Source organism: Mus musculus, chromosome 10 (assembly GCF_000001635.26).
Source record: "Mus musculus strain C57BL/6J chromosome 10, GRCm38.p6 C57BL/6J".
Lineage (NCBI taxonomy): Eukaryota > Metazoa > Chordata > Mammalia > Rodentia > Muridae > Mus > Mus musculus.
This window is the reverse complement of record NC_000076.6, coordinates 76146740-76159783: the sequence shown is the minus strand read 5'-3', so window position 1 is coordinate 76159783 and position 13044 is coordinate 76146740. Positions and strand designations below refer to the sequence as shown.

Here is a 13044-nt window from a genome sequence, read left to right as displayed (position 1 = left end):
CCTACTGCAGCAAATGGGAAGAGATACAAAGACCCACAACTGTACAATGTTCAGAGAACGTGAGACCTTGGAACACTTCGTCCTAAATGGAATGTCTCCATCAAATCACTCCCTTCAGGCCTCAGGGAACTCTAAAGTAGAGGAGGAGGGGGGGAGGGAAAAGAAGAGGAGGAAGAAGAGGAGGAGGAGGGGGAGGAGGAGGATAAGGAGAAGGAGGAGGAGGAGGAAAGATTTTAAGAGCCAGAGAGGGTGGAGGACACTAAGGACCTTCTAGACACAACAGGACTGACACAAATGAACTCATAGAGACTGTGGCTATGTGCATAAGACCTACACAGGTCTTGGCCAATAGGGTCCCAGTGCTGTCAGGCGAAGTGGACAAATGACCCACCCCTAACCCATAAGCTACCTCCAATTGGTAACCACTCACAAAGGAAAGTCACCGATGCCCGACAGTGGATGGTCAAAAGAATACAAACGCAGTGGTAACTTTTTTGGAGGTTATTTTTTCTTATAATGCTTCATCTGAGCATGTTTATTTATTTTACCATGTAGGTCTTTTCCTTATATAATATAGTACCTGATTTTGTTTTTATGGGTTTTCCGAGCATGCAAGTGTGTGTGTCAGCATCTGTATATGTTTCCTTTGTATTTTCTTTTTGTTTTGTCCTATTATGATTTGTTTTTATTTACTTATTATTATTATTATTGGCATTATTATTATTATTGGTATTATTTTGGATGCTCATTTTAATCTAATGAGAGAGGAAATAAAGGGTGTGGATTTAGGTAGGTGGAAAAGTGGGAGCTGCTAAGGAGGAATGGGGGAGGGGAACCATAATAAAAACATATTGTGTGAAAAATGTATTTTTGATAATAATAATTAATCTATGGGTGGGAAAATTAACTAGTTAAAAATAAAGTAATGAAAAATCTTCAGAAAAAGGAAAAACAATGAAAAAGAAACATTTCTAATAAAGAGGAATTTTAACGACTTGGGATTTTCTTTGGCTAAAAGAGATCATTTCGGAACAATCTCTAATATCACAGTTTTTAGTTACTTCAATTTCCTAGTTCTGTTGTTTCCCAGAAGATTAGCAGCTTTCCTAGGAAGTATGGACTGAAATACTTGGGGATTGCAGGACATCCTGTCCACTAATGAGTCTCCACGTATATGTTACTGGAGGCCGAGAACCTGTGGTCCATCTCTTCTCAATCCTAGCAGGCGAGATTCTGAAAGCTCCTCCATCTTAAGTTCTTGTGATGATTTGTTTAATAGGCAGCCAGGATAGAATTGGCTATCGGGGTATATGTGTATATAAACAAATGTGTCTAAGGTTAATCATCATTAATATCACTCAGGACATAACCTTGTCAGCATAAAAGGCCTGCTGCCAAGCCATCAGCTAATCACAGGCACACATAGAAAACACGTGCATGAATGAACTCTTTGCACCCCACCCAGCTTACCTACATTCATTCCCTTCCTCAGTTACAACCCAGAACCATGTGCTCCAAAAGGCCCCATCCCTCAAGGGCTCCTTTAACTGCTGCCTTCTGTTTTGGTACACACTCATGATCTTTGGAACCATAAAGCTATAGATGTCAGAGAGGACCTCAGAGATTAACAAGTCCTAGGCACTGGGAGAACAGAGAGAACAAAGTCTCTGGCACCCAGTGGTGGTGGTAGAGCTCTTCTGCTTCTTCTAACCCTGCCACCCCAGGGACTGTTTAATGGAGAGGCCATTTCCAATTCCACCTAGTAGGTACTAACACCGCTCATGGTCATGCAGATGTCTTCTGCTTATGTCTTCATAAGTAGCCCAGTATTAATGTGCAAATCCTCATCTGCTTGGTGTGTGGCGAGTCCTGTTGCTTGGAATCACAGCTCAATACAGGATAAAAGTGCTTGGGTGGCGTTAGGAAAGCCTGTAGCATTCATACCCAGCAGCTGGCTTACTTGTAACAGTAACAGCCCAACGGAACAGGGAAGACAACTTTTCTCTAACACTGACACAGGTGCCCAGGCTATGAGCCCAGATGCTCAGATGTAGGTGTTGCTACATAAGGATAAACAAGTTATTCTTTCTTTCCTCGAGTGCGGCTCAAAGTTCCAATACCTGTTATCTTTCATCAGAGGTGATTTCTAGGGAATGATTGGTTTAGCAAGCTCATTTATGACACAGGTTGTACAAGGGTGTCTTTGATAAGGCAAACTTAAGCTGGTTTAATGATACAAAGTACTTCCTTTCTGGACCAGGTATTTGATAATTAAACTGAAAAGAAAAATGTAAATCAGAGCTGGTTCAGGGAAAATATTAGGAGATTATTGTCCAGTGGGCAAGGCAGAAGCAAGAGGCACCTGTGGCAAGCAGCCATTATTACTCGTGTGACCGACATTTGTTCTTTGGCCACACCTGCTTTTTTTATATCTAGAATGTTCTCAGGGGATGGGTCTACACTCTTGTGGTTCTCACAGTGTGAAAGTCCCTAGGCATGTGGATACTCTGAGTATTCCCACCCAGGAAGTTTAAGGCATCAGGAAGTTTTAAACCTGCTAGTGCTACCGGTTGCAGTCTATACATGCCAGTCCCGGATTTTAGCAGCTGGCCCCAACAAGCAAACTGTGGACTGTCCAATGCCAGGAGTCAGGGAACTCACTGAGATTGTCAATATCACGCAGATGAAAAGGAAAAGGATGGAGAGATAGATCTGGAGTCTCTTCCCACCAAAGCGCTTCTTGAGATATTCTGGCATGGTCATCACCTGCAGAAACAGAGAGTCACAGAATTCACCTCAAAGCCTAGTGCATTCAGATGATTTGACATCTACTAAATGACTACAGGCAGCTAAGCACTATGAACGACATCTTAGGGATACAGAGGAGAGAGAGACACACAATTCCTTGGCAGAGTGATGATTCTGGATTGAGCTCGGGCATCGGAGACAAAATGAGAATGTCTTCCAGGCTCTGATGTTTACTATGTGTTACAACTGTTAGTAAATGATAGTCTCTGAATTTCCCTTTTCTTAAAGTAGGAGTTTTAGTTCAAAAATAAAGTGCCCAAATAAAGCATCACCAAATACATAGACAGTTCTTGACAATATTTTTTATTACTTTTATGAGTAATGCTGCAGTACAGCAAAAATAATACTTATAAATAATAAATTGTGATGTAATTATATAATAAATTGATTGTTGATAATATTGTAAGCATATTGAGAATATTGTAGTTATATATATTTATATGATTCCCTTTATTGAAAATAAGAGATTAAGTCAACTTAGAGAACTATCTGTGAATTTCTTTACTAAAATAAGAGATTGCTCATGAGACACTTAGAATAAGAAATATAGATTTCTGTGTTTATCAGAGTGACGGTCCTCATTATTTCATCTTATCCATTTTAATATATGTGAATAAGCACACACACTTCCCTTTTTATCAAAAACAAGAAGACGAATTCTTAGCAGACCACCAACGGAAAGCGGCCCTGGAGAAATGGCAAGCTATCACCCAACCATATGCATGTTTTGGGGCATGAGCTCTTGAGCCAAGGACGGCACCTTTCAACAGGGATATTAGGAACCAACAAATTTGCTACCTTCTGCAGAAATGCAAAGGAGGGACTCCTCATTCCGTGTTGGTTTTCAGATAACCAACCATCCTGCAGAAAGGCCATCTGAACACCTGGTGTGTGTTCACTGAGGCGTGCTCAAGGCTGTACAAGGCACTTGAGCAACGTTGCCAAAGAGCAGGAAGCCCATATTGGTTCTCACAGAGATCTCCCTCCTGATGGGCATGACATGCGCATCTCTGCATGTATGTACTACAGGTACACACACACACACACACACACACACACACACACACACACACACACACACACGGTTATACCATTAAGTCATTACTGGCCTATTCTCCATCTCTGGCTTCCCCCTGTAGTTCTTATTCCATTTACAGGGGCCCCTTGTGTCCTGGCCCCCAAACTTCAAGCTTTAAAATTGTTCATACTGCCTTTACTTCTCGAATCTGCTAACAAACATGTCACAAGTCACCAAGAAGTGGCTTCCCTTCTTCCCTGTTTCCTTCCTTGAGCCTCAGAAGAGATTGCATGAACTTTTAATCATTACTTTTGAGACTCTGTTTCATGTAGCCCAGGCTAGCCTTGAGGGTAGCCAAACATGATGTTGAACTCCTGATCTTTCTGCCCATGCCTCCTAAATTCCGGTGTTGCAGGCATGTGTTACGATTCCTAGCCAAGAGTTCATGAACATCTGAATTTGTGTGTATATATGTGTGTTTATGTGTATGTACACATGCGGAGGCCAAAGGACACCCATGGGAAGTCCTAGGGCATCTGCCTGTGTCTTCTTCATCAGTACTGGGTTACAAGCACACACTATCATGTCCAGCATTTTTACACAGGTGCTATGGATCAAACTCACATTCTCATGTTTGCATGGCAAGCACTTTACTGGCTATCGCCCCAGCCCCAGAATGCATGGACTTTTGTTCAAGTCCATTGTCCACTTGGATGCCCAAGTGCAACTTCATAAAATGGAAATCTGATCATGACCCTTGAATCCTTGAAAGCCCTGTACCAACCATTTCCAAGATGATATAGAACACTTCAAATTTTTAAAATCAAATTTATTGTTTATTTTTATGTGTGTATGCATATATATGCCTCTATATGTAGTCTATATAGAGAGTATATCCATAAACATATATAGACTATATATAGACATATATTACATACACATGCACCACACACACATATGTGTATATATGTGTATATATGTATGTTTGTGTGTGTATGTATGTATGTGTATATATATATATACATAGAGAGAGAGAGGGTGTCAAGGTGTATATGTGGATGTCAGAGGAACACTTGCAGGGGTTGACTCTCTTCTTTTGCCAACATGGCTCCTTGGGACTGAACTCAGGTGCTCAGGCAAGTGCCTTTACCAACTGAGAAATCTCTCTTCCCCTAGAACATCTTTTTAAAATGGCATCATCATTTAGTGCTTTTTAGCCATCATGCTAAGAACATATTAACTTCATCTCGTTATATTCTTTTTCTTTTATGTATGCGAGTGTTTGCTTACATACATGCCTGTGTACTCTATGTGTGTAGTGCCTGAGTAGGTTAGAAAAGGGTGCTGGAGTCAATGGGACAGGAGCTGGGATAGTCCTAAGCCACCCTGTGGGTGCTGAGAATCTGGGGTCTCTGCAAGGGCAGCCGGTGCTCTGAATAATTGAGCCATCTCTCCAGCTCCTATATCATCATATCTTTATTAGCACATTTTAACTATTCAAAACAATAGTCGTCACTATGACACTTGCACACTCGTGCACACTATCCTTTGACTATCTCCTCTCTATGACTCTCTCTGTCCTCCTCCCCTCCCCCACTGTTCTCAGGTAAGGATACACACGAAGCTTTGACAACCGCACCGCACCTCCACTGCATCCTCCGCTGTGGGCACCTCTACTTCTCCTTGCTCTCCCCCCTACTTTAGTCTTGATTTCAGCTGACCTCCAAATACCCCAAGAAAGAAAGATTTTCAACTTCCATGTGTTGATTCTGTCATCCAATTTCCCCCCTTTGCCCTCATTCATTACTTATTTATATGTATTTATTTATTCACTTTACATCCTGATCACAGCACCCCCTCTCCTTCCAGTCTTCCCCTCACATGGCTCCTCCCCCTCCCCTTCTACCTGAAGAAGTCAGCCTTATCTCCCAGGACTTAATCCAGATCACCACTGAAGCACATCTCTTAAGACTCACTTCTGACTCCAGCTGTGCCCTCTACTCAGGAGGGAGATCTCTGTGAGAACCAATATGGGCATCCAGCTCTCTGGAAACGTTGCTTAAGAGCCTTGGATAGCCTTGGGCATGCTCTCTGCTCAGGTTCACGTCCACCACAGTGATCATCAGGCAGGGCCACCACTGACTTCACCTGTTGACAGGCACATTCTATCTTGGGGGACCCTATGGGCAAGCAATGTGATATTTTTTCCTTCTGTATATTATTAGCAATAGGACCAATGAGGGCCAAGTACCAAGATTTCAAGATTTAACATGAAGAATAAGTAGATAAATAAACGTGTGACAGATACATCAGGTACTCACCCCAGCCTTGATGTAAATGGGGACAAAAATCCACCCCAGAACCAGCAGCAAGGCAAACGACTGCAACAAAGCAAGAGCGACATTAAGGAGGGGCTGTGACCTTATGACCTTTGAATCTCAAGACAAACCAACCAACCAACCAACCAACAGAAATCCCACCACTTCTTTTAGCTCCTGTCTAACACAGTATTTACATAACGCATAATATCTGATATTTGACAGGCAGGAGTTAAAGAGTTTTGAGTTCACTGGACTAAGAAAAGATTGTACAACCTTTGTCAAAAGCAATGGAGAATTATTCATGAGTGTCAAAGCACTGAGGAAAAAAAGCCTCTGGAAAGGAAAGACCATCACTGGGTCCCTTTACATCTTGCCAAATATAGTCGTGCTGTCGATAGAGTCTGGTGTTTAAAGTGCGAATTCTATGACATCTTTGCACACAGTGCCCGTCATGTTCTTTCATAACTAGCAAAGTGGGTATAACCAGCAGGGTCTTTATTGTCATAAACATGAAGAATATGAACTCTGGGGTTAAAGAAATTCAAAGCCAAAGGCTATAAAAACAAACAAACAAACAACAACAACAACAACAAAACCCCTAGATGTCTGCAACCTGAGAGCAATGCACATTGGGTTATAGGTCGTTTTCTCCGTGCCGATGGAGATGGTCTTCATTGTATGGTTTATGGCACTATCAAATCAAATCCTGGGCCACGAGGCATATCTGTCCAAGTCTGGGAAGGTCCTGATATTTTTTAAGGTAAAAATAGGCAAAAGCAACAGAACAACCTTCAGCCTTGGGAAGGCAGAGGCATTTGGCAGGGACCTGGGTGACGTCGCTTGCTGAGTCATATCTAGGGTGGTCTATTAGAAGCTGCACCATAGTCTAACTTAGTCTATCTTACCAACACACACACACACACACACACACACACACACACCACTAGAAAGGATACGACAGAGGCCTGTGTGGTTGCTTAGTTGGTAAAAGCAACATTTACACAAGCCTGAGAGCCAGAGTTTAATTCCCCAGAGCACACAGTGCTCATTATAATAATAATGATGATGATAATAATAATAATAATAAATAAGTAAAAGAACAGACTCTAGAAATGTGTACTCTGACTTCTGAATGAACACTGTGGAGATCAGCAAAAAACGCAGGCTCCTCATGAGCTGTGTTTGATACTCTCGCTGCACGCCCAGCTGTGCGCTAGTGTTGCGCAGGCAGACAGAAACGTGCTCTCCATTTTTAAGAATTTAGGATCTAGTTACGGGACACAGCTTTCTGTAGAACGGCAACCGAACACTTAGGAGGTCAGTCGTAAAGCCCCGTAGGTTTTACCTTGGCCATCTTTCAGAACAGTCATCCCTTACCACATTGCTATTGCCCTGTCAGGCCTCACCTGGGTGTCTACTCCTTCCGGCACAAGCATCTATAAACGCTCATGGTATGTGCCAACAACCCTACCATTATCTATGGCAGATATGTTTCCGGTGATATTTATTTATTTATTTATTTATTTATTTATTTATTTATTTATTTATTTGAGAATTACCTCATGCATACTGTAATCCTCTTAATCTCCAACTCCTCCTGTGCCTCTCACTCTCATGACCTACTTTATTCAGTTCTTACTGGTACATGTGTGTTTGTACACGCATGTGCACGTGTGCATGCACATGCTCACACATGCACAACCGGCTCAATCCACTTAATGTTGCTCAAATGTCTATGTATTTAATGCTGACCACTTGGTATTGTTTAACCTACCAAGAAAAAAAGCCACAGGGAAACACATTTACACAGAGTGGTCCTTCAGTATGGCAAACGCTTCTGTCCCTGCCCTCTCCACACGGCAGTGAGCACACGTTTGTCTGTCCTACTTGATCATAAGCCATGAAAATAGGAGGTAATGCTGTTCCTGTCATTTACGTAATTATTCATTGTAACACAGGGTCTCACTATATAGCCTGGCTGGCCTGGAATTTACTAAGTAAACCAGATTATCCTGAACTCAGAAATCTGCCTGCCTCTGTCTCTGCCTCTGCCCCTCTGCCCCTTACTCTCTGACTTTTTCTTTGCCTCTCTGCCTTTTTGCACCTCTGCCTCTTCACCCCTGCCCCTGCCCCTGCCCCTGCCCCTGGTCTGCCCTCGCCACCGCCCTCGCTACTACCCTTCAAGTGCTGGGGTTAAAGTCCCAAATGCCTGACCTACATATTTCTCTTCCCTTGAGTCTATGGTGTGCATGAACACGTGTGGAGGCCCAAGGCTGATGTTGGGGATCTTCCTCAATTGCTCAGACCTTATTCTTCGAGGCAGGGGCTATCAATTAGCCTGAAAGCTCACAGACACAGGCTAGACTCACTAGCCAATTTGCTAAATCCCTTGTCTCTGCCACTGAGGCTGGAACGACAGATGGGTGGCCATGTCTCCGAAGTGTTGACATGGCTTCTGGGGACCTGGACTCTAGTCCCCTTGCTGGTGTGACAAGTGTGTCCACCTTGCAGCCTCTCCCCAGCATGCTTCTGTTGGCTTTTAATCCTTGCTTCTGGTTCAAGAATGGGCACACACTGTGATATCTCAGAAAGGAGACATGAGAGCTCAAAGAGTCACAGGAATAAAATGAAAGTAGGGCTTGGGTACTGGAGAGATGGCTCAGTGGTTAAGAGCACTGACTGCTCTTCCTGAGGTCCTGAGTTCAAATCCCAGCAACCATATGGTGGCTCACAACTATCTGTAATGGGATCTGACACCCTCTTCTGGTGTGTCTGAAGACAGCTATAGTGCACTCGTCATATATATAAAATAAATAAAATCTTTAGAAAGTGGGGCTTGACCTGTACAAAACTGACATCCTGGTGGGAATGTCTAACCAGGAAAAGAATGAGGCCACAGAAGCGCTCAAGGACAAATGAAGAGTATCCTGGATAAGGGGGGAATAAAAACCAGAACAAAAGTAGTAAATCCGATACTGTCTCCCAGGAAAACCTGGATACATTTGGTTGAAAATACCTAGGCATTTATTTGACTTAAAAGAACAAAGCTATTTTCTGTCACTCACATGTGATTCAAACGCCGTGACAGCAATTCCTGAAGCTGCGCCTGTCCCAGCCAGGCCCACGAAGTGGCCACTGCCGATGTTGCTGGCAAACAGAGAGGCGCCCATCTGCAAGGCAAGGCAAGGCAAGGCAAGGCAAGGCAAGGCAAGGCAAGGCAAGGCAAGGCAAGCAATCAGACTAAGGCAGTGGTTCTCACGCTTCCTCAGGCTGTGACCCTGTAATACACTTCCTCGTGCTGTGATGACCCCCAACCATACAATTATTTCATTGCTGCTTCTGTAACTGTAATTTTGCTACTGTTAGGGATTGTAATATGAATATCTGAAATGCAGGATAGCTGATATGTGGCCCCCAAAGCGGTTGCAGCCCACAGGTTGAGAACCACTGGACTAAGATTAGATTCAAAAGATTGGAATAAGACTCCTTGGAAACAGGTAGGTGTTGGAATGTATAGGTCCTACTTCCTGCAGCAAAAGCAATAAGTATCCGTGCATCCCAAAAAACTAGTTTGTTACCGGTTATTCTATGGTTCCTGAGACAAGAACATGGTTCACACTGAAATATTTTAAATATTTCATTTTAAAATATTTTTTGTATGTTTGTTTGTTTTTAATCTGAGGAGATGCGCAAACTTGCAACTAGGCAGAAGTTAAAATTCAGCGTATGTCGTTCTCGCACTAGAACACAATGTTCAGTTTCACACGCCGCAGCACACTGACTGCAGGTGCCTCGTGTAACAGTGCTAGTGTTGTGTGTTCATGGTAGACTCTGACCTCCAAGGCACAAGATGCTTGCATTTAGGCATTTTAACAGAAAAACCTGAAGAGCCTGCCTTAGGGAAACATCTGCGTATCCTCCACGGGTTCTGAGTGGAGCCTCAGACATCCAGGTCTCCTACGAGCACTTGACTCTTCGGTGACAGACTCCACAGTTCCATCAGAGCAATTTCTCTTCCTTCTCAAAGCCACAGCCCTTGCTTTCTGTTGTTAAGGCAAAGAGAGTGCTCCTCCAGGGGCAGAGACTGGCTCTAGTCCTGACAGCAGAACTGGACCACGAGATCCTGCGGTGCTGTCACTGTCGTTGCCTCTGTTTTGCATCCCTCTCTACAGTTGTTCTTTGTACATCGGTGTTTGGGGTCAAGGAGAGATGAAACTGGTTTGCTTCATCCCTCTAGGATTAGTTGAGGATCCCTTGTTTCCAGAAAAAAGAGTAGCAAGAAGCTAATGCTTGGTTGACTGTGGGCGCCAAGTGTCTACTGTCCTCGCCAGATTGTTAATTCCATCTCCCTTTATGGTATCTAGACAAGATAGAGCACCTGTTGAAGGAAGGGAGCATTTACTGAATGCTCTCTGTATACCAATCCTAAGGGGAGCATTTTCTGAGCACTCCCTGTATACAGAATCTAACCCTGATACTTTCTAGGTTCATTTAGGCATATGCTGACTCTACTGCAATGAGACATCTGGCTGAGGAAGCCATATATACCAAAACCCAGAAGAACAAATCTGGCAGGCAACCGTCCAAGAGAATCACTGTAAACATCACGGCAGTGAACCGAGCCTGCAATCAGTAAGTGTGCAGAGCAGAACAGGATGCTCAAGGCGGATTGAGCAGGGAGTAAATTGGAGGAGATAATCTCCCAGGCAGGAGCAGGGGTAGCTCGGGATTGGGAACAGAAAAGGAATTCAGGGATTTAATCAATGTTAAAAAGGGTTTTCATGAGAACTAAGGAGAGGCAAGTGAAATTGAACTGAATTGATAGGTCTGCAGAGGCCAGGCTAAAGCTGTCCTTATTGATCATATGGTATGATCTTTCTGGAATCCCCGCTCTTACTCTTTAATTCGAGGATGTAAGAGGGGGAGGGAGAGAGGAGTGGGAGAAGGGAGGAGAGGGGGAACGGTGAGCCCAGAAGAAGGGGAGGGGAAGGGAAGGGGGAGAGGGGGAGGGAAGGTAGGAAGGAAGAAAGGAAGGAAGGGAAAAAGAGAAAGAAAGGAAGAAAGAGAGAGAGAGAGAGGGAGGGAGGGAGGGAGGGAGAGAGAGAGAGAGAGAGAGAGAGAGAGAATATTAGTTGTCAGGTACCCCTGCTACCACCATGATTTGTCAATCATTGTGTATCCCCAGAAACCTCAGACCCACTTACTGGCCACCAAGTCATAGATCGACCTGCCAGAAAGAAGCCTCCAACAGTGCTTCGGTTCGTCTTCAGCATTGCCTGGGCAGAAAGGAAACCACTGGGAGGTTAGAAATCACAGGTGCACCCAAGATCAAGGAACCCCTGCAGCTGCTCCACACAGCAGGCTTAACATCGATATTTCAGCACTGCCTCTCTTCCAAGAGACATGCCTTTCTAGATTGAATAACGCAGTGTCTGTTTTTAATGGACATACAAGTCATGGTTTTATGATGACTCAGATGATGTACTTCAAGAAATTATACTGGAAACCCCACGATTTAATTTAGCTTATGAAAACAGAATTTCGCATCTTGAAACCGTTCTTTGGAAGAAAAATTTGAGCCTCAAACTCGATACTAAAGAGCAAGAATAAATGGTCTAAACGTCCCACTCGCTAAGTGAGAACATGAATAAATAGCAAAGGGAAGCAATTGAATTGAGATAAGAGAAACAGCAGTTGGGGTTTTGATATCCGGTACGGGGCATGCCGAACACAGCCAGCACCCAGCACCCAGCACCCAGCACCCAGCCCCGGCTGTGCTCAAATGATGCTTTGCTTGGAGAATGGATTCATTTAGTACAGCTATTATTCATGCCACACACAGGCAACTTTTCCAGGCAGAAAGACCTTGGAAAAACCTTTGTCTCAGCTCACCATTCCATTGGTCTACTGTGACATGTTTTCCCTGGTAATCTTAGTGCCCACCCAGAAATCTCACTGGGCTCCCACCTACCCACACTCCAACAGCCATGACCACCACAAAATAGATGACGATGACAGAGATGTCAGCAGCATTATTGATGTTATTTGACAGTGAAGACAGCTCTGAGCTTGCAGTGCTGGTACTGACACTGGCTGTGCTGGCCATGGCTGTAGGCAAGCGCAGTCCCTATGGCAGGCATTGACACCTCTTATTATATATAAGTCCTGAGTTAATGATCAGCCTCAGGTAGGTGGGGAGAGAGAGCGCAGAGGTGGCTTCTACGCACTGGAGACCTTTAAACTGTTTGCTCCTGTGCGTTCAGGCTCTCTCTTCAAGGTGACTAGTGCCAGCCTGAGTGGAATTGGAAAATCAAGGAGAGAAGCCAGGGTTGAGGATGAGCACCAGAGACAGAAGACAATGGGCACAGTATAAAGATGCACAAGGGGGAGATTAAGGAGAATACGGGAAGTGAGAAGCCAGGACAGGACCAAGTCAGGCGGCACAGATGATAGAGGTTCCAAAATAGAAAAACTTGTGCCTTGAAAATGAGGCTACCCAGAAGAGGAATAAGTCATAGGCTACATCAGGACAGCCACACCTCCCCACACACCCCTACCCCACCCCTGACCTGTGCAGAAAGGGCAACCTGCACTGCTGTACCACACGCAGAAGAATATGGGTGGGGCTGTGAGGTGGGTGAGTCAGAGGCTTTGAAGAGTGAATGAAGCCTCGGGCGAGTACTGGTGACCCCCATGGCTCAGGATACCGGCTACTTGGAAGACACGTGGTTGGCCTTAGAAGTAAACCCTCAGAGCATCCTGCCCCATGCTTTTACATTTAAAATACCGTGGCGTGACCTAAAACTCACCTCCATCAAAAGCTGACAACAATCCCCCACCAACCCGGCTCTGTTCTATAGGCTACCTCTTCAATTCGCTTCCTTTCGCCATGCAGAT

The 13044-nt window shown here is 44.2% G+C and overlaps 1 protein-coding gene across 1 annotated transcript in view; it reads right to left on the bottom strand.

The window, feature by feature from the left end:
- The window catches only part of Slc5a4a (solute carrier family 5, member 4a), a 41815-nt gene extending 29482 nt beyond the window's left edge, over nucleotides 1–12333 (bottom strand). The window contains exons 1-5 of the mRNA NM_133184.2: nucleotides 12119–12333; nucleotides 11352–11423; nucleotides 9213–9317; nucleotides 6148–6207; nucleotides 2662–2766 (exon numbers count right to left, since the gene is read on the bottom strand). Coding sequence (NP_573447.2) covers nucleotides 2662–2766; nucleotides 6148–6207; nucleotides 9213–9317; nucleotides 11352–11423; nucleotides 12119–12253 — 477 coding nt within the window. The 5' untranslated portion in view covers nucleotides 12254–12333. The remainder of the gene's footprint in view (nucleotides 1–2661; nucleotides 2767–6147; nucleotides 6208–9212; nucleotides 9318–11351; nucleotides 11424–12118) is intronic.
- Between the last annotated feature and the right edge of the window lie 711 nt (nucleotides 12334–13044).